This window comes from Phaseolus vulgaris, chromosome 3 (genome assembly GCF_051622355.1).
Source record: "Phaseolus vulgaris cultivar YP4 chromosome 3, ASM5162235v1, whole genome shotgun sequence".
Taxonomy (NCBI): Eukaryota; Viridiplantae; Streptophyta; class Magnoliopsida; order Fabales; family Fabaceae; genus Phaseolus; species Phaseolus vulgaris.
This window is the reverse complement of record NC_143500.1, coordinates 45423734-45450588: the sequence shown is the minus strand read 5'-3', so window position 1 is coordinate 45450588 and position 26855 is coordinate 45423734. Positions and strand designations below refer to the sequence as shown.

General features: G+C 30.0%; 2 protein-coding genes across 3 annotated transcripts; both read left to right on the top strand.

Annotated features, from left to right (window-relative positions):
• The first annotated feature begins 13003 nt into the window (after positions 1 to 13003).
• Positions 13004 to 20204, top strand: LOC137807993 (homeobox protein HD1). 2 transcript variants are annotated; one of them, XM_068608881.1, is made up of 6 exons: positions 13004 to 13546; positions 13643 to 13763; positions 18706 to 18896; positions 19013 to 19144; positions 19733 to 19869; positions 19964 to 20204. In XM_068608881.1, the coding sequence occupies exons 1-6, from the start codon at positions 13274 to 13276 to the stop codon at positions 19977 to 19979; spliced, it is 870 nt and encodes a 289-aa protein (XP_068464982.1). In that variant the 5' UTR covers positions 13004 to 13273; the 3' UTR covers positions 19980 to 20204. The 2 variants fall into 2 exon arrangements, with proteins under 2 accessions (XP_068464982.1, XP_090155733.1); XM_090299607.1 differs by lacking the exon at positions 19964 to 20204 and having other exon boundaries at positions 19733 to 19873.
• A 4548-nt stretch (positions 20205 to 24752) lies between these two features.
• LOC137807991 (bifunctional dTDP-4-dehydrorhamnose 3,5-epimerase/dTDP-4-dehydrorhamnose reductase) lies at positions 24753 to 26103 on the top strand. Its single transcript, XM_068608879.1, has 2 exons — positions 24753 to 25415; positions 25505 to 26103. Exons 1-2 carry the CDS (start codon positions 24963 to 24965, stop codon positions 25952 to 25954), a joined length of 903 nt encoding a protein of 300 aa, XP_068464980.1. The 5' UTR covers positions 24753 to 24962; the 3' UTR covers positions 25955 to 26103.
• Positions 26104 to 26855: the final 752 nt, after the last annotated feature.

Sequence of the window (26855 nt, the reverse complement as noted above, 5' to 3'; positions counted from 1 at the left end):
CATTTAGGGTAGACACTTCAATATTATTTATGTGTTCACTATTAATTAATACTAATTGACTTTGGTTTTTTGTATAATTATGTCCTGTATTTTTTACTTGAAATTAACATGATTATATCATCAATTATATCATCAATAATAATAAAAATAAATACTAATTTATGTTTATAGATTCAAATTTTATGTTGTTGTATAGTTTAATTTTTTATTTTCTTCATTTAAAAAAAAATTAAACTAAACATTTTTAATTTATTACTTTTTTTTTATTTTGTAAAAACTCATTTATTTATTCATTAATTATATTTCTAATTATTTTAAACATTAAAAATATTTATTTTTTAATGCATTCAAAATTAAAATTATTAAAAAAAATAATAATTTATTATTTATTTATTTATTTTTAAAATGGTGCTAGATAGGGAAATAAAAAATAAAAGAGTGTTAGATAGGGAAATAAAAACAAAAGGATGCTAGATAGGGAAATAAAAACAAAAGGGTGCTAGATAGAGAAATAAAGATGTAAATGGTGCTAGATAGGGAATTGAGCCGAGTATTTCAATGAAGTATTTTTTTTTTTAAATTATGGTTCCAAATAGTAACAAGGGCATGGAAAATTAGGTACAAAAATAAATAAAAAGAAGATGATGAAAAATTGAAAAGCATAGCTCCACCAGAAAGTGAGACGAAACACCGACAGTTCAACCATCTTAAAACTATCAAACTACATATCATTATCTTCTTTAATTAGTGGTGTGCACTGCAACATCCTCTGCGGTTAAGATTTCATTTCTTTTTTGTACATTTTGTTGAGTATATTCGTTGGAACTGGAACTATTGGTGGGTGCCCAAGTTTAAAATATTTTTATATTATCTCTGTATTTCGTTTTGGTGCAACTAACGATCAATCAATAAATTAAGTGATCACCAAGTTTGTCCTCAATTAATTCATAGCTCACCCATAATAAACATGCTTCATGCTAAACCTAATCTCTAGAGTTTATTCATTAATCTCTTTCCAACCACAATTGTCTACATTTAAATCTCCCCCACTTCATAATTGGTAATAGTTAATAACTATAACCTAAAAATACTGTACTATACCAACTTTTCCTTCATTTTTGTAGCCATCTAGTCTCACATATATGCTCGTTAAATAGGTTAACTATATATAAATTAAGTTCTCATAAAATGCATGCATTAGTTAAAAAAAGGGTTTAGATCGTCAAAATATTTTTATTTGATTTATATTAAACCAAATTCACCCACTTCTCAATTGATAGAAAACTAGTTACGGCTTACTCAAAAAAGAAATATCACACCACATCAACAAACTGCTTGCCAAACATTTCTATCTAAATTTTTTACAAATTTAGCCGTATGGAAATAAACATTTATTCCATTAAAAATTTCATGTTGATTAAAAATTTAATTAAATTATAATATATAAATAGAATGTAATCATTTATAATTTGGTTTTATGAGACTTTATTAAAAATAAACTTATTTATTAAAATGATATTTAAAAAGTCTTTTTTTTTATTAAAAAAAAGTGTATTGGAAATCTGTTAGTGATATCATAAAATCATAAGAATAATACATGAACATGTGAATACTATAATATTCGATATATCATATTTGCATTATGTGATTATTTATTTAAAATTCTTATATATGTATATATATTATTAACTATTAAATTTAAATCCTAATATAGTATCTAGTTAAAATATCTCACAATATAATATAATTATGTATTTTTTACTTTATAATTCCGAACTATAAAGAATGTCAATGTTTTTTTTTTTGAAAAATCTTAAGAGAGTAGGAGCTCATGATATATTCAAATTTGAAACACTCTTACAATTTACTGTTAGATTTTATAAACTTGAGGAATTATAAAGTTAAATTTAAGAGTAACTATATTAAATGGTATGTTTTAAATGTTGTATTTATGTTTGAAAGATTTAATAATGATTTTTCATTTCACTAGTATAAATTTATTTATTACTGATTATTGATTTTATGCATAGTTTATATTAATACATGTATAAATATATGTATCTATGACTAAAATTATTATTATTATTATTATTCATACAGATATTCTACTAGATAGGATAATATATTTTTTCAAATGCAAGTACTATAATATTGTACCGAAACATTATCAGTTGTCATCATGTCATGATTAGCTTCTTATTATATAAAAACAAATATTTAAGCAATCAATAGAAAAATTATATTAAATACTAACAATTTAACATTAAAAAAAGTTATGCATGTACGTTTATTCCCGTGTGATACATAACTTTAACATGGTACGGAATCATATTATATATGCTTCGAATTACGCGTGTTTGACATGAATAAGTGACTAAGGTTGATAACCAACCAGTTACATTTGGATTGTTTAATTTTAGTATATAATAAATAATAATTTTAAATACTAAAATAATACTATATTTACTTTAGATCTGATATGTTAATTATAGAAAAAAGGTAAGCAATTAATTATAATTGCATAAATTTTAAAATAGAATACTAAATAACAATTACATAAATAATTAATTATAAAAGGATTAAGCAATTATATATAAATTAAATTTTATGATAACTACAATATTTTTATATTTTGTTTTGTCCAACTCTTTCCTAGTTATTTCTTAAAGTGCAAGTCACTTACATGTAAAAAAAACATTTTGAATGATGAAATGTTGTTAATGAATTAAATTGGAGAATTCAGTTGAAATTAAATTTGCTACGATTATATATGCATATATAAACTTAGAGCATGATTATGATTGGTTGTTAAATCTTTACATTTGCTTAATAATTTTAAAATAATTTTGTGAGACTTTGTTGATCAAGTTTATTGGAGGATATTTGTGAAATGTGAAATACTATATTATATTTTTTACTTGTACTGATTCAAAAGATTTTATATCAAACAAAATTATTACAGTAAATGAAGATGAATATTCCTTGTCTGATGTGATGCTTTAATGTAGCGTACGTAATCGCACGTAATCGTAGTGAAGAAAGAGAGGTTTTGATGAACCCTAATTGTAGAGAAAAAAAAATATAACAAAAAAAATTTTATTCACTTGTATATTAGAGAGTAAAATACATGGTGTATATATAAGAAAAAGATTAAGACCTAGCTGAAACAGAAAAGGAAAGTTGGGTCAAACAAACAAAGCCCAATAATTTAAAATAGAAAATTAAATATATTAACACCCCCTCAAGCTGGGGAGTAGATATTTGTCAGGCTCAGCTTGGATTTGAGAGTAGAGAATTGTGCGAAAGCAAGGGGCTTGGTGAATATGTCAGCAACTTGCATTGCAGAAGTAATGGGTAGTAGTTTGAGGAGACCAGAGTTAAGTTTTTCACGAACTAGGTGGCAATCAATTTCGATATACTTGGTTTGTTCATGAAAAACTTGATTGGAAGCTATTTGAAGGGCAGATTTGTTGTCACAGTACAGGGTTGCAAGCTGGGAGAGAGGAAGATGTAAATCCTGAAGGAGGTAAGACAACCATTGTAACTCACATGTGGTGGTGGCAAGGGCTCTATACTCGGCTTCAGAGGAGCTGCGGGAGATAGTTGACTGCTTCTTTGATTTCCATGATATTAGGGAGTCTCCTAAGTAGATGGAATATCCAGTGACAGATTTGCGTGTGGTAGGACATGTTGCCCAGTCAGAGTCACTAAAACCACAAAGGTGAAGTGAACTAGTGTGAGAAAAATATAGTCTTTCACCAGGGTGCCCTTGAGGTAACGCAAAAGACGTGAGACAGCTTGTTGATGATGAGTTGTGGGTGCAGATATGAATTGGCTTAAATTGTGGACAGCGAAGGCGATGCCTGGTCGCGTGTTGGTTAAGTAAATTAGACGTCCAAGGAGTCTTCTATATTGAGAAGTGGCATAGCATCGAGAGGTGAGCCTTGGTCGGGAGAGAGACGGGAGGTGTGAGTCATAGGAGTGGCCACAGGTGCAGAGTCAAGCATGCCAGTTTCTTGAAGGAGATCAAGAGTATACTTGCGTTGACTTAAATGAAGACCAGTACTGTTGTGAGCAATTTCCAGTCCCAAAAAGTAAGTGAGATTATCTAAATTTTTTATCTTGAAGTGATGGTGAAGGGATGCAGTAATTGTATTGATTTCCTTCGTGTCATCACCAGTTAAAAGCAAGTCATCAACATAAACAAGAATAACAGTGAGTTTATCATTATTATATTTAAGAAAAAGAGAGTGATCAGCAACACAAATAGAGTAATTATTTGATAAAAGAAAAGTAGAAAGTTTGGCGTACCATTGGCGACCAGCTTGACGAAGGCCATACAAAGACCGTTGAAGCTTGCAAACATGCTGGGGAGAAGGAAGGGAGAGGCCAGGTGGAGGGGTCATGTATATCTCTTCATGGAGATCACCATGAAGAAATGCATTATTTACATCAAGTTGTTTTAAAATCCAATTTTTGGTAGTGGCAATAGCAAGCAGAAGGCGGAGGGTAGTAAGTTTAGCAACAGGTGCAAAAGTGTCTAAGAAATCAAGTCCTTTAAGTTGGGTAAACCCTTTGGCAACAACTCTAGCTTTGTGGCGCTCAACAGTGCCATCAGAATGGTATTTGATTTTATATACCCATTTACAACCAATAGTTTTCTTTCCTGGAGGGAGAGGGGTAAGTTGCCAAGTATTGTTAGCAGCAAGAGCTTGAAGCTCATCTTGCATGGCAGATTGCCAAGAAGCATGTTTGGAGGCTTCGTTATATGTCCGAGGTTCAGGATGAGAATTGATAGAGGAAATAACATTTCTAAAATTGGAAGATAAGGAATTGTAAGACAAGTAATTATGAATAGGATATCTACTACTTACAGTGTTGGTTGCAGTGTGGAAATCTGCAAGATAGGCAGGTTGTCGGTGAGGACGAGCTGATCTTCTTGGAAATTGGGGTGAGATGCTTCCTGGAGATGCAGGCGGTGATAATTCTGATGGAGGTGCAATGTTGGATGCAGGAGCAGAGACACTATTTATTGGAAGATCATATGATAATGAGGCTGATGGAGGAACAGTATTGGGTGCAGGAGTAGAGGCACATGACTCGACAGGAGGTGTAGTATCAGAAAAAAAAATCAAAAGCAGAATTATATGCATTAAAAATAGGGAGAGATAAAGTGTTAGGGTCCTTAGGCAAGCCACTGTCTAATTTATATGGAAAGTGGTTTTCATGAAAGATTACATGTCTTGATATCTCTATGCTATGAAAATTTAAATTTAAGATAATATAACCTTTTGTATTTTGCGGGAAGCCAAGAAAAATACCTTTGATAGATCTATCATCTAATTTTTTCCTATGTGCAGTAATGGTACTAGCATAACAGAGACAACCAAACACTTTTAGAAAGGAAATGTCATATGGTTTTCCAAACAACTTTTCATGAGGAGTGATGTTATCAAGTAATGGAGTAGGAATAGCATTTATTAAGAAAACAACATGATTTACAGCAAATTCCCAAAAAATAGGAGGAAGATTTGCTTGAAAAAGTAAAGCCCGGGTTACATTTAGTATGTGTTGTGGTGTTTCAACACAAGATTTTTTATGTATAATTCCCTTTGAAGCATAAAAATTTGACATAACAAACTCAACACCATTGTTAGTACGAATCGTTTTGATATTAGTTTTGAAATGATTTTGAACGAAAACAGTGAAGTTAATGATGTGTTGACGCACTTCAGATTTGTTATGCAGCAGAATAACCCAAGTATAACGCGAGTAATCATCAACAATAGTCAAGAAATAACGAAAGCCTTGCATAGAAATTATGGAACATGGTCCCCAAATATCAAAGTGTACAAGATCAAAAATAGCAGAGGTAACAGTATTACTTAAAGTGAAAGGAAGTTTTCTCTGTTTTGCACGACTACAAGTGTCACATACATGATGAGTATCAACAGTAATAAAAGAGTATTGTTTGCTTAAGACATGTAATCTTTCATGTGAAGGGTGTCCTAGTCTATAATGCCATAGTGTTTTGTCTGTGATATTACAATTAATAAAAGGAGCAAAACAATGCGGTTTAGAATGACTAGAAGCAGGCAAGGTAGTGACAAGGTACAAGCCAGCGGTGGCTTTAACTGTACCAATCCTCTCTTGAGTGAGATTGTCTTGTATAATGCAGTGGGTTGAAATGAAAGTTAAAGTGCATTTAAGAAGTTGGTGTGTGAGTTTAGAAACAGATATTAAGTTTAATTGAAAATGAGGCACGTATAACACATCAGACAAATAAAACTGATCAGAAAAACATACTAAACCAGAATATGTGGCATAAACAGTTTGGCCATTTGGAAGACTAATTAAGACAGGTTTAATTTTAGTATAAGTAGTAAAAACGTTCAAATTGTGACAAACATGATTAGTGGCACCAGAATCAATAATCCAAGATTCTTTTATAGAAGATAGTGAAGAGAGAAACTTACCTGTTGAAGAATGCTCAGTATTGGGGATTTCATCCGTAGAGATGGTGCCGACTTGATTAATTTGAGTGTGAGGGGCAGGATCCTCAAGGTTTTGCTGGCGCAAAATGTTGGTAAGGAATTGACACTGTTGTGATGTAAGTTGAATCCCCTTTACATTCTGTTCTTTAGGAAAAAGCTCAGAAAAAGTGTCAGTAGTAATCATATTATTGGCTTGGGATGTCCAATTGGTGAATTTGTAGCCAGGAGGGAACCCATGCTTTTTATAACAGGTGTCAACAGTGTGGCCAAGACGATTACAAAAAGTGCAGACTTTTCTAGTAAAAGAAAACTTTGAGGTTTTAACATTACCAGAAGGAAAACCCACTTTGCGAAAACAAACAGCCTCAGTATGACCATATTTACCACAAAAATTGCATGTAATAGTGTGACTACTATTAAGACTATGAAGACTAGGGTTTTCATTAAACATTGTCGAAAAGATTTTTAAAACCAATCAAGATTTTGAAAGAGAACAGAAAAAAAATAAAAAATAACCAAGAACAGCAAAGAGGGAAATAAAAATCAGAGAGAAGCGCAGCAGAACTCTTCATTCGAAGAGCTCTGATACCATATTACAGTAAATGAAGATGAATATTCCTTGTCTGATGTGATGCTTTAATGTAGCGTACGTAATCGCACGTAATCGTAATGAAGAAAGAGAGGTTTTGATGAACCCTAATTGTAGAGAAAAATAAATATAACAAAAAAACTTTTATTCACTTGTATATTAGAGAATAAAATACATGGTGTATATATAAGAAAAAGATTAAGACCTAGCTGAAACAGAAAAGGAAAGTTGGGTCAAACAAACAAAGCCCAATAATTTAAAATAGAAAATTAAATATATTAACAAAAATTTTATAAAAAAATTATATAAGAAGATGGTAAAAAAAAAAAGTAGATGTTTTTATTGATTGTGTATTTACATAATTCATAATTATAAGTTAATTATGTAGGGATTCACTAATCATGAGATCCTATAATTGCGTACAATAATATACAATAATTGCATAATGGGTTTGGGTTTGTTACTATACATAATGTCGTTAGATTGTCACGTAAAAGTTGAGATGACAAGTTACATGGCACCTCCTGCAACAGATATCATACCAAACTATCTCCAATTCTACTTCCGCAGATGATTTTGACACGTTTGTTTGTTTTGTTGACTTCAATGAGATAATAGAAAAACCAAGCAAAATGCAATAGCTGGATACTGATCTCCGAGTTGTCTGACAAACTCCCCAATCTGAGTCGCAATAAGCTGTCAATGTCAGATTGTTATCAGATGCAATAGCAATCCTTGTCTCGATGATTCTTTGATGTACTCTAGGACTCGAATTGCGGCATCCCAATGAGGTTTTTGTGGAGTCTGTATATATTGACTTAGGGTCCGAACCGAAAATACTATGTCAGGTCAGGCCGAGTAACCGTGAGTATATCAGTTGTCCCACAAGTCGCCTGTATTTGACTGGATCCTTTAATAACTTTCCATTTGAAATCCTGCAAATTTAATCCCATGAGAAAATGTTGAAAACCATGTTTGAGATGCCTGTTTGAGACCAGAAAGGATTTGTTGAGTCAACATACAATGTTCTCCCCTATCGATGATGTTCGGGTGGCAAGTACATGTAAATAATTTTGTGCAATTTGCCATGTAAGAAGGCATTTTTCACCTCTAGCTTGTGAATAAACCAATCTGAGTGTACCCTTTTGTGACAAGGTGCACCTTATATCTGTTGATTGTCATCTGAGTTGTACTTTATTTTATAGACCCATTGCATCTGATGGATTTCTGCCCGACGGGTAACAGTGTCAAGGTCAGGTTTGATTTAGCTACAAGACGGAAAGCTCTTTGTCCATCGCTTTTTGTCAATTTGGATCAAGGATAGCTTGAGCATAAGTGTGAGGTTCTTTGGTGACTGTGATGTTAGCAAGATATGCACTATGTGTAGAAGAAAATCGAATCGTGAATTAAAAAGAAAATGATGCATAGGATATCTGGTTCCATTCAACCGATCTTGGACAGTGGTTGAATGATTGGCTTGGGATCCGGTTATGTAGTCTTGAAGTCAGGAATGTGGGGTTGATGTGCGTCTGGATCGTCGAACAGGAAGGTCGATTAGAGAAGATTCGGTAATGGTGCCAGACTTCCTGACGTGGAAGAAAAAGATTACTGGTACAGGTACATTTTCTACTATGTTGGTGGATTGAAAAGGTATTTTTTGAGACAAACTAAACTTTATATACTTCTTTAGGGGTTGCTTACTTTTTTTTAGGTTCAAAATAATTATTCTAAGTAAATCATGATAAACTTATTTGAAGCTATTTCGATTTTTTTTGTTTTGTTTTGTTGTTTTGGTTTAATTGAATATAATCCTGACAACTGAGGCCATGATAATATTTTTTTTTTAATGGTGGAGATTGATGTAAGCAAAGACTTTGTGATTTTTTTTTAAGGATATATATATATATATATTTATTTTATTTATTCTTTGCTATAAAAAAATAAACTTAATATTTAATTTTGAAAATTTATTAGTAATGATTGAATGATAAATGTAGATGGACTAAAATTAAGTGTACATTAAGTTATAATTCTTTTAAAATATGATTATATATTAGTCTTTATTTTTAATAACTTATCCTTTTTATGTATAAAATCCTATTGTAATTGGATTTGGTACATGAGTAAATATTTTAAAAGAGAATAAAACTGGTATTTTGTTATAGATGTTTATTTTGTTTTTGAAATATTCTTGAAACGATAAGCCCTTAGCTATAATAGTTTATGAATGAAATTTCTGACTAAATTAGGATGTTATTATAAATCAATCTATTTTTTAAAAAAAGTTATATTTACAAAATCGGGTGGTGATATCAATATTGTGATGACCTAAAGGAATTATTATCACAAGTGAAATTAAGGCCACGTCTGCGTAACTGTAGAATCCACCCGTTTTATACATTAAGAAAAAAAATAAAGATGAAGGAAAGAAAAAAATTGAAATAGAAACAGTGAATAGAGAGGAAATTTTTTCAGAAATATACCTTTTTTAAATTATAAAAATACATCTCTTCCAACTTATTTATCAAATTAGACTATTTTACTAGAGGGACTTTTTACAGGTAAACCTGATGAAATTCCGACATTTGATAAACGTGATGAAATTCCGACATTTGACATAAAAACATGTAATTTTATAGTAGATTTATATGTTTTTTTATATATTATTTAATTAAGAATAAATAGCATATATTGATAATATAAGTTTTATGGAGAGAAATATAAAAATGATTTTTCATAAAATAATATTATTTTTAAAAATATTGACCTAATTAAACTCTGGTTAGTGATAAAGTTGAGTTATGGTGAGAATTCAGTTCCTCCTCTACTATGGAGCAATCCACACCAAGGTATGTTGCTTTTTCATAAAGAACAACTTAAACCTCAAATAAGGAACAACAAAACACACAACAAACAACTTGAAAAACAATGCAAGTGAACAATTAAGAGTATTTTCAATTCATATTTTACATTATATACTCATTATATTTTATGTTCTTACTAATTTGAGTGTCGAAGTATTTTCTACATGTGGAACCTCCTCATTTTCTTGGAGTTAATTCATGAAGTTTGCATGAATATAATCTGGTGACCATTTCAGAGTTTAATTGACCTTAACTAAATGTTCTAGTTGAGAGACATCCCTCTTAGTTAGAACATTTTATTTTTTTATGATAACTAAAACTTGTATCTAGAAACCAATTTCTTTTGCAAGAATGAAATGCAATTCTTAATATGAAATAACTATTTGAGAGATTATATAGAAGATGGTTGAGAGAATCTAACAAGTAAAATGTGATGACTTTGTTGTGGGAGATCAAAGGAGTTTGTGCATTAAAATTACTCACGTTTCATTTGAAAGTTCCCATGAAGAAAAACTCTAATTTAGTAAATAAAGTGAAAACATATTTATTTTTGTAATTTAAAAAAATTTATTTTAGGGGGGAAAAATCAAGACAAAGATACAACTTGATCGTCTTCTACTCCCTAGTTAGCTTCCACCCTTTTCTTTTTATAGTAATTATATTGATGGCGCATCATATATTGTTCTTCAATTATGAACATTTACATTGTATTTGTATCTCAAGTTGTACTGTAACGAAGGAAATAAATGCGAAGAAATAGTGTTCACTTATGCTAATGAGAAAGGAAATGCGATGAATGCGGATTTGTAACTATTTTCGCTTTTCACCTTCCATTGTTGTTGATATGAAAAGAATGAAAAGCCAAACATGATATTGTTAAGATTATCCTTTTATCCTACCTTTTACAACTTCTACAGCAAATTAAAGTGAACATTTTCATAATCATGACCATAGAGATTTTACATGCAGAAGATGGTGTTGTGTTTACAACAATTTTAGTTAATCTCAAACATAAATTGTATGAATAAAACTACAACAAACAATATATTTGAAAAAGCATGATCTATTATGCCTTTTAAATATGTTGAAGAAAGTTTTTAATGTTATATTACATAATCAATTATGTCATGATTATGATTATGTTAGATAACATAATAAAATATTAATAAAATTAAAATAATAATAATAATAATAAATTAAATAATAATATTATTCTTAAATAATAACAATTTTATATAATAATATTAATAAAAATAGTAATAATAGAAATATTAAATAAAAATAATAATAAAAATAAATTTATATGATAATAATGTTATTAATAATAAAATATACAGTAACAATAGTAAAAATATTACATGGAAAATAATAAATAATAATATAAAAAAATTTATATAATAAATAATAATATTAATTATAGAATAATAAATAATATATAATAATAATAAATATCATTGTTTATTGTATTTATAACAATACTAAAAATAAATTTATACAATAACAACAATAAATAATAATAATAATAATATTACAATAAGAAAAATGAATTATAAAATAATTAATAAAATTAAAATTTAAAAATTAAAATTTTATTATTTATAATGATAAAGATAATTTTAGTCATTTTATAAATATATTATTTTTAAAATTTTATTATATCATCAAATCAAATACAAACTTTTAAAAAATTTCTATAAATTTTTAATATTTTTCTCTTTATTAAAAGACTCTTGCTTCCAAATTTTTTTCTTTTCTACTCCTTCAAATCCCCGTCTAGTTCTAAACACACTCAAGTTCACTATTGAAACTTTATGGTAACATTTTTATTTTACTCCATCTTTCATGCTTAAAACAAGTTAGGATGGACAAATCACATCAAATTTGCGTATTATTATATTTAGTTCTTTCCATATTTAGGGGTTGGTCTTCGCAAATTATAGAAAATTACAGTAAAATCAACAAAATCATAGATACATTTTTCATTCCAAATTTAACTATCTCGTAAAAAAATATTAAAAATAAATAAATAAACATATTATTAAAAAATATTGAAATAAAACATAAAAATAAAATATAAATTTTATATATAATTTTGATAAAATAATAGATAAATAAAAATTAGCATATTTAACCTATAAATAATGATATATAGAAAAATTAAAAAGAATTTACACAAGGTGCAACTCAAGATAAATTTGGTGGAAATATTCCTAAAACTACATATTAGTCCACACTATAGACTGTGAGATGGATATATACATATTGATAAACTTAAGTGTTCAATCATATATATGCATGACTGGTCTTATCGACAAAAGATTTTATTTCAAATTTGATTTTCATCTAACCAACATTCTAATAAAGTTATTAAATAAAACTAGTTTTAAAAATTAAAATTATTAATTATTATATTAATTAAATTGGATACCATCTTATAAATTAAAAAAATTAATAATATCTAAAATAATTTTTAAATTAGTATTTAATCATTAACTATTGACTTTAACTATTAACTATTTTATTTTAATATTTAACCATTAACTATTAATTATTCTATAATTTTTATTAATAATACAAATTATTTTGATATCAATAATTTTATAATTTCTATAATAATATTTAATTTAATTAATAAAATAATTAATTATTTTTTAAAATTTAATTATTATTTAATAACTTTTTAATAAAATATGTGAATTCTGTTGTACTGTTATGTCATATAAAACAAAATTTGGTATTTTATTATATTTTCATTACAATGTTAACTTATTTGATATTTTGTATATCATATTTTTTTTTACTTAAATTAAGATAGTATATCTCTATATTTCTTTAAATAAATAAAAAACATCGGTCTGTTTAGACAAATCTTAAGGAAACACGTATATAATAAGAAAACGAAAAAAAAACTTATCTATTAATTAAAATGAACTATAAATATATTTATTTAATCTGTGTAAGTGTTTTGGAAGAAAAATGTAAATGTAAAAGAAGATTTTTACCCGGGTGTTGTCTGTTGTCTTACGCAAACAATTCCTTTTCATTGTTTTTTCTTCCTGGCGTCTTGGTGTATGCAAACTCCGTTGTTCACGTCTGAGAGAGGGTTATAAAAAGAGCGAGAAGGAGAGATTGGAATTTCCAGGTGTCAGTGCTTCCATCTTAGCTCACCCTCTCTCAGACAATAACATCATTACCATTACCATACATAGAGTGGTCCTCAACACAATAATCTCTGCCTCTCTCTCTCTCTCTCTCTCTGTTTCCCTAATCCCTATTTTAGCCCCCTTCTCTTCCCTTAATCACTCACACCTCCCCGTGCAGACCAGATGCAAGAAGCAGGGTTGGGAATGAATATGTTGAGCGCAGAAGTCTCAGCCGCCGCCGCCGACCACCACCACCGTCAAGTGAAGGCGGAGATAGCCACCCACCCACTTTGCGAACAGCTTCTCGCTGCACACGTCTCATGCCTCCGCGTCGCCACACCCATCGACCAGTTGCCCCTCATCGACGCTCAGTTATCACACTTCAACAATCTCCTCCGCTCTTACGCCTCACACTATTCCCATTCCCATGACCGACAAGAACTCGACAACTTCATGGTACACCTTTTTTTTCACTTCCCACCCCTCCCTACGTGGCTTTTACCTCTGATGTTTTTTACTTGATGATGATTATTTATATATTAATTAGTGCAGACACAATATTTGATCGTGTTATGCGCGTTGAAAGAGCAGCTTCAGCAACATGTGAGGGTGCATGCCGTGGAGGCTGTGATGGCCTGCCGTGATATTGAAAGCACCTTGCAAGCTCTGACAGGTACTCATCACTATCCTCTTCAATTTGATTTATTCGTTTTCCGATTCCGTTGGCTTTAAAGGAGATAGCTTGATTTAGGTATAATAACCGCCAGCATGAGTGGTGTATTAGTTAATTAATTAAAAGGAAATAAAAAATGGTTTGGTATGGTATGATTTGAGAGAAAGGAAAGATGCATTGTGATCTGGGTATTTTACGTTAAGGGGAATGGAAGTGGTTGTGTAGAGAAGTATACGCCAAATAAGAATAGGAATAGAGGTGGGTTAGTTTGGTGGAGGGTGGTAGTCTCGCCCACCGTGCCATTCCCAACAGCCTAACACAACTAAAAACTAATTAAAAACCTTTCATTTAAAGCCTCCAAATAATGTACATTCAAATATCTTTTTTTCTCTAACAATTTACATATTTATTTTTACCCATTTTTTCATTCATATAAAAGCTAGCAAATAATCATTGTTATATATATATATATATATATATATATATTTATTTATTTATTTTATTTTTTGCTATCCATACAAATCATATATTTTTTATTCTATTTATTTTACTTTGATTGCTCATAGTCATTCTTTTTTACTTTTAGTCCAAACTTTCGTATTGAAATCTTAAATACTTTCGAAGTCACTGTCTGATGAAATATGTAAAACGTGTATTACTTGTATTTATTATTACTATCGTTGTTTTTTTATTTATAAATAATAAATATATTACAAATATTCTTCTTCCTGCTTTTAAATTATTCATAACTTCGTAATAGGTATACGTTTAAGAATAGTTACATTGATGTCTCTTATGTTGTGTTTTAATGAATATTTATTAAGTGGTTAAGAATTTAAAATATTTTGTGGTGAAAGATGAGGTTTGTAAAAAAATTAAGGAAAATTTAAATTTCTTAAACTATGGAAATATTCCCACGGCTTATGATAAAATTTCAAATTATAAAAAGAAAAAAAATTAAATTCTTTATTGTGCCTCTTCTTTCTGTCTTTCTTTCTCTCATATTTCTTTATTGTATCGTAATTGTCTCTCATTTTCTCCCTCCCTCCTCTCACTCCTTTTTTTCATCTCTTTCTTTTCCTCATCCATTTTTCCTCTCTATATCAATATTTTTGTGAAAAATGGGTTAATATTTATGTTTTTAATTGCTAAATATTATCTAAAATAAAAAATGAGCTAATATTTATTTTCAAATTTTAATATTACAATTTTTAATTTTTGAAATATATTTAAAAAATAATTTTACATATAATAAAAAACAATTTTCTTATATAAATTAAAAATTTAATGAATATGAATTGATTTACCTAAACTTTACATTAAGAGAATGAAGAAAAATTAAACAAAGAAATAACGTCTGACAAGCATTTCAAATTTTCTAAAATTTTAAAATTAACTTTTAGGTTGTGTGTGATTGTATAGACTTTATATGTGTTTTTAGCATCTACAATATAAGGAAATACAATAATATTTTTTAAAAGAGCTAGTATATCGTAGAGTGTCAATTATTTTGCTCGATAAGTTTTTGTATATAAAAAAGATTAAATACAACTTTCCATTATACTAATTGCCCTTACGGGATTCAGAGTGTCCAATCACTACGTTAATCCATTCTATTCAATGTAATATAAGAGTTTGTGTAAGTTATTGAAATTTCAACACATGTTATACCTTGCAACATGACACTAAGTAATAAGTTACTGCTGTATGTATTCATAAAAATAGAAGAAAAGAATTAAGGACTGAATTTAAGTATATTAATTTTATATTGAAGGTTTTAAACTAATTTTGAAGAACGTCATCCTCAAAGGATCTAACTGTCCACGACAAGTGTAATTTGAAATTTAATAGTGGTAGTTACATAGGAATGTGTGACCAAACATGCTGAAAACTTTGTATTTGATAAGGTGGTAGTTGTAGGGAGAGAATCTTAATAGTGTATGCGCTAGGAAGGATAGAAACGGAAAAGGCAAAAAAAAGGAAGTCAATAATAAGGAAATAAAATATAAGAGAAAATGAGAAGATGATCGAGTCAGAAAATGTAGGAGAGGAATAGAATGAAAATTATTGTCACGCACAAAAAAATATAGATAAAAATAATGCACACATCCCTCATTTTCAATATAATATTATATTTAGAGAGAGAGGTGTGTTACTCACATATCTCATTTTCACTTTAATACAACAACAAATTACACTTATATATATATAAAAAATTTGGAATGATGTAAAGTAATTTGTCATACTTATTCTCTTTTTGAAAACTCATATAGAGTGTATTCCACAAAAGATTAACACCTAACCTATAATAAAAGTATTAAAACTTGTTACACATACTTTTTGTAACAAACTAATGAACAAACCTTCTTTTAATTCTCACTATTATTTGATGTCTTAGTTTATAAGTACTCCTAAGAATACACACTAATAAAGGGTCACAATACCATACACTTGGTATTAAAGACTAGACCACAAAATTATACAAATATTAGCATATAATACACATCAATATATCACTCACCTAAAGTACGTTTCATCACTTTAGTGACACATGATTTAGAGGACAATATTGATTTGGTCTTTTTCTTACTTGAGCATTCACTCGTCGTCCGAGAAACCATCACCATCTTCTATTTCTAAAGCTTCACATTGGCGCTTGAGTGAGGAGACTTGCGATATAATCCACACTAATCCAAAAATATCAAACACACACCTCCTCAACACTTGAGCGACCACATTATTGTTTGAGCAAAGATGTGTAGTGACATAGTCTAACATGTTCCAAAAACACCATGCATCGCCGTCAAACATCAACAATTACACAATCTTTTATCATTTGTTTTAGAGGAGAGAAAATTATTTCGACATCTCTCTCTCAAGCCTTAAGTAATAACTCAAACAAAATTGCATAATAAAATATTAGTGCAAACAAATTTGATTTTTTAAAATACAAATTTAAATAAGTTGTACCATAAAATATACGCTTTAAAAATCAACTTTTTAAAAGCATCTTCAATTTTATAGGTATAAAAAAAAATATATAAAACTAAATTCAAACAAGTCTGGTTAATATTTCTCCCACTGGTAACTTTATTTTAATCTTTTAATTTTTTTAAACTATCTAAATGAAATTCACTAAAAATGATTAATAGGTAATGATTATTTATGTATTATATACGGATACCCATACTCACCCCATCAACAAGTAGTTAAAATATTTATTCTCATTACCTACAAGCATCTATTAAATATATTCCTTTATCATATATTATGAATTTTACCAGTGAATATTCGAGTATATTGATAGACACCTCACATTAACTAGAGATAAAGTCATTTCATAGTATATAAGTGGATACAAACCTTATCTTATAAGTCAGTTTTATAAAGTTGAGTTAGGCTTAAAATCTACTTCTTAATATCACATCATAGTCTTTTAGAGTCTATTCTAAAAGGATTTATTGGGCTTATCATACCACTCTCTATTGAGCCGCTATGAGATCATCCATAATATAAAGTCTTGACGTGAGGGGGTGTGCTGGAGATCCTACATCGACTAGAGGTAAAAACATTTCATAGTATATAATGAGTGCAAACCTCACCTTATAAGTCAATTTTATAAGGTTGATTTAGACTTAAAATTTACTTCTTAATATGGTATTAGAGTCATTTAGATAAAGACACTTCATAGTATGTAAGTGGGTGTAAAATCTCATCTTATAAGTCGGTTGAATTAGGCTTAAAGTCTACTTCTTAACACAAATGAATGTTTTTGTTATCCCTACTATAGAGACACAAGTTTCATAAACAATATTTGGGAAAAATATCAACTAGAACTTATACTATATTTAAAAATACTCCAAAAAAACCAATTAGACTCTAGATATTTTTTATATTCGTACATTTAAACTTTTATAACAATAATTTGATTTTGCAACAATTTTACACATGTATATAATCATATTTCTAGCATATAAATTTATTCAACCACAATACATTTTATCCCTCTAAATTACTATTATAATGATATATATATATATATATATATATATATACACTATAATTAAGTCTCTTTACCTAAACTATTTCTATACACTTTCAAAAACTCAAGCACACTATCAAGACACTCGGAGTTTGAATCTATACATTGACAACACCTCCACTTAATCAAGATCCAAATGAAATTGAAAGAGAAGTTAAATAAAAAAATAGAAAATAATCTTGATCTCTTAATTACTAATAGTATTAATTTTTTTCTTATTTTTTATTTATTTTTATTAATATTATCAATTTTACTTATTTATTATGGATACTAATTTGACTATTTATTAATTATATTTTTTCAGTATTAATTTTATTTTTATTATTCATATTATTTTTATTACATATGAAACGTGCACAATTTTATTATGTTGCTCGAAAAACATTTCATGTGAGTCCCACTTCTTTTCAAACAAAAATTCTCTACATTTCCTTTTCTATGTAACAACAAATATTTTTCCACTTCTATCCTTCTTCCGTCCTCGTGTAGATTCGTTCCCACCACGGTTCCATCCTTCCCAGCATCCTACCAAACATCCTTTAAATTAATAGGTAATTAATGAAGTTTGTTTAATATAAAGATAGAAATAAAGAAAATGATGTGAAATTGTATAGTTGTTTGTTAATTTGATTCCGCTTTCATATTATTGTACTCATAATAATACTTATTTATAGTCTGAGTTATAATCTTTTGTTATATTAAGACTCTTCTAAAGACTTGTGCAATGTGTGGTGTTTACTACCAAACCATTTGGATCTAGTCCTTTAGTATTGATATTAGTTACACATCAATATTAATGATGATATACAAGTAAATATGTGCTGAAATCTAGTTAATAAAACAAAAAATGAAACACCTTTTCTCCCTCCAAACTTATCAGATTCACTATTTGTAATTCAGGAGTGAGCTTGGGAGAAGGTTCAGGTGCAACAATGTCAGATGACGAAGAGGATTTTCAAATGGATGGGTCTTTAGATCAGTCTAGCGCTGACGGGCATGACATGATGGGATTTGGTCCATTGCTTCCAACAGAATCTGAAAGGTCCCTCATGGAAAGAGTTCGTCAGGAGCTTAAGATTGAGCTCAAGCAGGTCATTCTTAGAACTCAATAAACAATGTGCATGCTATTCGTGCAACTGTGTCATTCTCAATTTCTTTTTTCCTCCTTAAATGGGTTTGAATCACAAACCAGATTTAATATCTGCAGGGTTTTAAGTCAAGAATTGAAGATGTTAGGGAGGAAATATTGAGGAAACGGAGAGCTGGGAAATTGCCTGGTGACACAACATCGGTTTTAAAGGCATGGTGGCAGCAACATGCTAAGTGGCCCTACCCAACTGTAAGTAAAGAATAAACCATCTTCTGCTTGAGCAATTGGGTATTAATCATCATTGTGTAAGCCAATTAACTAATTTCTGTCTCTTTATCTTTCATCAATCTTCGTATTATGCCTTTTGATGATACCAAAACTAGACTAGTAAGGTTTATTATTGCTTGTATACATTACATGTACATTCACAAAAACACATTTAGTGTAACTTAACAATAAAGATTTATCCTACTAGGTGAAGTCTGCTAGTGGATAAAGTTGCTCGAACTCATTTGAGATTGTACTTGAATGATATAAAACATTAGTTCTAAGTAACGACTTATTATTAGCAACATATGTAGCGAGTGATTCATGTTCAGTATATCTACGAGTTTGTTTGTTGTCGATGGCTTAACACAACCCTTCTCTTTTAACCGAACTTAGGACTGGATATGAAACCATTGTCGGTATTGTTTTTCAATGTTAACAACAGTGAAGTGATAAATTAAGCTGTGAACAATGAATGCTCTTAATATCCAGCTACCTAGTGTGACTTAAGTATGCTGGATACTATTTCCCTTGCCGAATTAGATGTTGCTAAATTTGTAATTCTTTCAGGAAGATGACAAGGCAAAGCTTGTGGAGGAGACAGGGTTGCAGCTGAAGCAAATCAACAATTGGTTCATCAACCAAAGGAAACGTAATTGGCACAGCAACTCTCAATCGGTGACCTCTCTGAAGTCCAAGCGCAAGAGGTAGAGAGATTTAGTTTCTACCTGATTCGAAAAGATATAGCAACATTTGTATATGTATACGGATTTTTAATTACTTTATGCTGATTGCTGACAGGGATTATTCCCACTAAGGATTCCAGTCCGGTGCAGTAGATCATAGGTGAAGCGCTATAACATAAGATGTCTTACAAAACTGATGGTTTGTAAATTCCTGGACTATACAATGAACACAATTTTCTTCTTGCTGTGTGTTGCCTCCATTTCAAGTGTTTTTTATTTGTAAACTGTGTGCTGTTATTTGACTGGATGAGGAAAAAGTATTAATATTGTTTTTAGCAGCTGAAATATTTCCTACACCTGATATGTTTGCATGTATTTTTGTGTAAATTGTGTTGTACTTTATCTGTTACATTTACGAGTACCAACATCTCCATTCTTTGAATGAGATAACTAAAATTTGTGGTGAGCGAGGATGCAAGCTTTTGAAAACGCTAGTGGTCTTTGGGTAGGATTACTTTTGCAGAACAACAAAGGGAATTTTAAGGACGAATCCGCTAATGAAATCAAGGGTTTTTTGTTTCCCCTGTCAGTTGTTAGATGAGATACTGATGCTTACAAGATGAAATGATATGCCTAGACAACCAATTAACCATTATTTAAGTTTTAGAGAGAAATACAGGATAAGACAGGGTGAAAAAAAACGACATTTTAGAATTTAAAGAAGGAATATTCTGCTCTTATCCTTTACTTTTTTAAAATTCGGGGAATTGTCAATCAAGTGACAGTAAAAGTTGATAGAAATGAAGACTACTTTTAAAAGCCCAGAAAATTTGATCCTCTTCAGCTCTTCGTGACAGATGTTAAAGAACAATCTCAGGTACACAAGATCCAAAACGAGAAGAGGTGCAAAGACAAACAAGATAGGAATAAATTGGCATTGTTTCTTTCCTGCAGCTTCATATCTTTTTCTGCATTTCGTATTCCATATATAAAATGTGAAAATATTTTTTTATTTTTTTTTATCAGTTACTTATGTAATTCAGATACTAATTATGCATATGAAAGAAGATTTTCGGATTATATAATACAGAAGTTAATTACGAATTTGAAAAAAAAACTTTTGAATTACATAATTTAAAATATTGTAAAAGGATATTTTTTAAAATATGAAAATAACTGAAGAAGAACATAGGGAGTTATATGGAGGTATAAGAAGAAACAGTAATGTTTAACTACTATTCAGTGCTTGGAACCAAAAGTAAACTCCAAAATTTTGTTAAGGAACCCAAGTAACAAACTATTTTGTTGGCAATGTTTTGTTATGTATGGTTAATTTTATGACGGTAATTCTGGTGGCGTAACAACTGTGGTTTGTCGGTGGAGACAACAGAGGTCCGTTGTTGTGAAGTTTCTGTTTCGTGTTGTATGTGCTAGATGTTTGGTGGGTATATTTTATTGCTGCTATTACAAAAGCATGTTCAATGATTCCTTCTCATTTTGGTGCATTAGGTAAAAGAAGAGAAGAAAGTGAGAAATATGTATAAAATAATATGTGTAGTTTAGCAGTACACGAGCTTAATAATTATATATTATCTTTTACCAAATTTTATTTGTAATTTTAAAAAGTATAAAACGTATATTTTATATTTTTAAATCAGTCAAATATTGTTGATTTTCTATTGTATAGTGGAAAGTATTATACATATAATTTTTTTAATCATCAAGACACGTGCTCTAATTAATGTAAATAATATAAATATTCAACCATCACTAGTTAACACTAACACAAGATAAACTCACTTCCTTTTATCTTACCATTAATTTTGTTCATTCAAAAGTTGATAGTTCAATGTTTATAAAAAAAACTAAAACCTCTTTTATGGCTCTCTTGTTGATGATATTTTTATTGTTGAAAATGATAAGAATGTGATCAACAAAGTTAAAAGTTTTCTAAACGTTGTTTTTGAAATCAAAGGCCTTGGTAATCTTAAGTTCTTCTTAGGATTAGAAGTAGCTAGAACTAAGAAAGGTATCCATATATGTCAAAGGAAGTATACTCTTGAGATTTTGGAAGATGCAAGTATGTTAAATGTTAAGTCAGCAACAACACCTATGGTTAAAAAGAATGAAAATCTCTTCGAACAAAACTCCTCTGTGCATGAAATTACTACATATCGAAGAATTATCTAAAGGTTGTTGTATTTGGTGCACATTAGACCAGACATTAGTTTCTCTGTGCAGTTCCTTAGTTAATTCGTTCAAGCACCAACAAAGCTACATCATCAAGTTGCTTAGAGAATTCTAAGATATATGAAATCATCACCAGCACAAGGTATATTCTATCCCAAAGATACAAACATTCAAATTTAAGCTTTTAGTGATTCTGATTGGGCCTCTTGTGTTTTGTTGATTTATCTCGACAAGTATACTGAATCAATTGTAATATAGTACTATTTAAAGTACGAATGCCGAACCTACAAGAAAAAATTCTAATTAAGAAGTTCTGATATAAAACTCATTAAGCATAGAAAATAACTTTGAGAACTTTTCATAACCAAATTAACACTTTTACCAGAAATAACTCAAAGTTTAATATGTGATTCAACAAGGAACGAAACTAACTTATCAAATATAAATACTACACATTGGCACTTGTCATTTTTCTACTCAACGGTCAACTACTGGATACTACATCTTTCTTGGAGAATCTCTTGTATCATGGAAAACAAGGAAGCAAACACTATATCAAGGTCTTTCTTCGAAGTTGAATATCGAGCACTTATGTCTACATGCTGTGAAATTCAATGGCTTAAATACTTGCTTGAAAACCTGGATATCAATACCAACAAAACGAGCATCTACTGTGATAATCAATCTACGAGGTACATTGGACATAATAGTAGTTTTCATGAGAGGACTAAACTCCTAAATATCGACTGTCATGTGGTGAGGGAGAAGCTATAACAGGTTTATTTCACTTACTTCTTATAAGCACTGAAAACTAGTCTGCAAATCTTCTCACAAAACTGCTACACAGTGAAGTTTTTCACAGACTTCTTAGCAAGCTTGGTGTGCAGAACATTCATCCACCTGCCTGAGGGGGTATCTTTCTAGGCTTTTTATGTTTTGTATGGACCAAACCCAATTGTATCTTCGTGGTGTATTTATCATGTACTCCTTGTAATGTTTTACACACTCAATTTGATAGGAATATTTTCTGATTAAAAATTGTGCATGTCTTTTCTTTGCCCTTTACCACCGTTCCCTGTTTCTGTTTTCATCCTTGCCACCGCACATCCTCTTCCACAAGTCAGAAACATGTATAAGCTTAAAAAACTCAAGATAAGATTAAAAAAAAGGAAAAATTGTTTAGATATATTAGAGAGAAAGTAGATAAATTTAAAAAATGAACTGTTAAAATTTTGTATTTATAATTAAAAAAAAAACTAAAATATAATTTATTCTTGATTAATTTTTGTCCCATTTAATACTCATTTGTGTGTGTTTAATTGGACTAGAGACATATATCATTCAAAAATAACTTAAATATTTAATAATATATAAAATTAAAAGTATGTAAAATTAAAAATTAAATCAATATTATAAGTTTCTCTAAATTTGATAACCAAAATCTAGAAATAAATATAAAGATCAAACTACAAATAAAATTGAAAAGAGAATCAGAATTATAATTTAATTTTAAATTTATGTATATTTTAATACGAATATTTAAAATGTGAGAAGTTATGAAATTAGAAGTAAATTATTCAAATTTAGTATGAGGATAAAATTATTGTCGGAATATAATTTTTGAATAATTGGATAAAATAATACTCTGTACTATAAATAACTTACACATGAATATAACAAAATCGCTTTCTACGTATACAGATTTTATATGACACTACAATATTTCCACGTAAGTAGCTTAAACTCTCCTATCCAATTACTCTCTTTTTTTTCAGGTTGAGTTGTATTATATTTCAATTAATGTACTGAATTAAAATTGAATTGAATTATATATTTATGGTGGTGGATCCAAATTATTTGTAAAATAAATTTATATATAAAATTAATTCTTTATAATTGATCATATTGGTTACTACAAAATATTATAAGTAAATAATTTTACCACGTATGCTATTAAAAGTAAAATATCGCATTTGTTATCTTCTATTGGGATTACATTCTAGTCTAATATTTTAATAATTTTTCGAAATACTTTAAAAGTCAAATCGTTTGAATTTTCAAAATCCACAAAAATCAAACCCTAATTTACATTTTAAACTAAATTTTATTGTAGAGTTTTTGTTCTACTCTAAAATTATTTTTCTCAGTATTTACAATCTGTGACAAAATAAAAGTTTGGTCGTATCATTATCATGTATTTATTATTTTATTTACGTTTTAATTGATTTAGATACTAAAATATCTTTACATACTCCTCTCAAGGAAAGAGAGTTGATGCTTATAAATTGGATTGAAAAATAACTGACAGAGTAAACACTTTGCGGTTATCATTGTAAGAATAATTTATGACTATTTTTACTCCTTTTCACCACTGATATGGTTAACTTTCTTAAAACGACCTCATCGATTTTACATTTATTGTTTTAAGTGAAGGATGTTTATTTAAAATATAAAGCATAATAAATCATTAACAAAAGAAGAAAATAAAAAATTGAAAATCGCAAAACTTGATCAATAATTGATGTGGTTTGATTTGGGCTTTTTAATTTTAAATTGAACCATACCTGCTGGAAATGTTCTTTACATCTGATTTAGATATATTTTAATAAAAAAATGGAGTGCGACAGATGGAGAAAGGAATTGTTTATGCGTTTCTCTATGTATCACGTGTATAATTTATGCTTATAGTGAAGGTATTACTTTCTTTTTCTTTTATATTTATTAGATAATATGATTCTTTAGATTAAGTATTATTTTGCAAATAAAAGAAGAAAGAGAGTATTGTGTTGTGAGTAGTGTATATGAGTGGCAACAAATAGGACAGGGAAAGAGAAGCCAAGAGAGTTGGAAAGAAGAGAAAAGACTGCAGAGATCTACCTTATTCTTTTACTCTTCCTTCTTTCTTACTCTTTCACGCTCCAACAATGGGCTTCCCAGCCAACGGCGCCTCACCGGAAAACCCCAACAAGTTCCTTATCTACGGCCGTACGGGCTGGATTGGTGGCCTCCTCGGCACCCTCTGCCAGGCCCAAGGCATCGCCTTCGAGTACGCCTCGGGCCGTCTCGAGGACCGGGCCTCCCTCGAAAAGGACATAGCTCAGGTCAAGCCCACCCACGTATTCAACGCCGCTGGAGTCACAGGCCGGCCCAACGTGGACTGGTGCGAATCCCACAAGGTTGAGACCATCCGAACCAACGTCGTCGGAACCCTCACTCTCGCCGACGTCTGCCGCAACCACGGCCTCATCCTCCTCAACTACGCCACCGGTTGCATCTTCGAGTACGATTCCGGTCATCCTCTCGGATCCGGAATCGGGTTCAAAGAGCACGACACTCCCAATTTCACCGGCTCCTTCTACTCTAAGACCAAGGCCATGGTTGGAGTCTAAACTTTTTAGCACAATTCAATTTATGTAATATTTTAGATCTGGTTTTTATTATTGATTGTCTTACCTCGCTTTGGCAGGTAGAGGAGCTGCTTAAGAACTACGATAATGTGTGTACCTTGCGAGTGAGGATGCCTATCTCGTCTGATTTATCGAATCCGCGCAATTTCATCGCGAAGATCACTCGATACGAGAAGGTTGTGGATATTCCGAATTCCATGAGTATATTGGATGAACTTCTTCCCATCTCCATTGAGATGGCGAAGAGGAATCTGACTGGGATCTGGAACTTCACAAACCCTGGAGTGGTTAGTCACAATGAAATTCTAGAGATGTACAGAGAGTATGTTGACCCCAACTTCACCTGGAAGAACTTCACTCTGGAGGAACAGGCCAAGGTGATTGTTGCCCCCAGGAGCAACAATGAGCTTGATGCCACCAAATTGAAGACGGAATTTCCAGAACTGCTGTCTATCAAGGACTCCCTCGTTAAGTATGTCTTCCAACCCAACCAGAAGGTTAAAGCGTAGGTGTAAAAGGCTCCACTTTTATCATTATTATTCTCCCCATTGATTTAAGTCTGTGTCTATTTTTATTTGTATGTTGTATTTTGAATTTTGAATTTTTACCCTCTGCTCTGCTTATTGAATAAATTAGTTCTCAAAGTAGTTTCCAATGATTTTTAGGACACCTATTTTCATATCTTGGAGTTTATGATGCTTAGATTACACATTGCGTGCTAAGTGAATATGATTTGTGGAGTAAGTAAGACTTGGAACTGCCTCCATCCCTACCCTTTTTGAGCTATTCACTGATCTATAGTTCGGGACACAAAGGAAAGGAAGGGAAAGAAAAAGAATCACCCAACACAATAACTTGTTTGGTAGAGAAAAGGATTTATTTATTATTAGTAAATTTATTTGTTATTTTACTTATTTATTTCTGTTGTAATGAGAGAAAATTAACAAAAATATGTATTATCGATGTATGAAAGACTCATAATATATATATAAAAGTTAGAAATATATCTTCATTTTAGTAAATATTAGATGTCAACGTGACTTTTTATTTTCTTATCACCTCTGTTTGAAACTCTTCATTATGGGGTTCAAACTTAAAAGAGATGAAATCATCTCAATCTTCTTGAAGCAAACTCTGGTCTTCCTTTCCTTGGATGCAAAAGTGTCAAGAGTGTGTATGGGTTTGGTGATCTCTTCTGAGTTCAATACAAATAAACACGTGTTGAATGCTCATATGATATGTTAACGGTTTTCGTTTCTTTTTATATGTAAAAACATCATTTAAATTTCATGTCCCTTCAACTCTCACTACGACAGAATTTATCTAGAAATTAAGGTTGTTTGTGCTAAGTATATAATGAAAGGAAAAGTGTAAGAAAAATTTCGTGACTAATATAATATGTGTTATTGA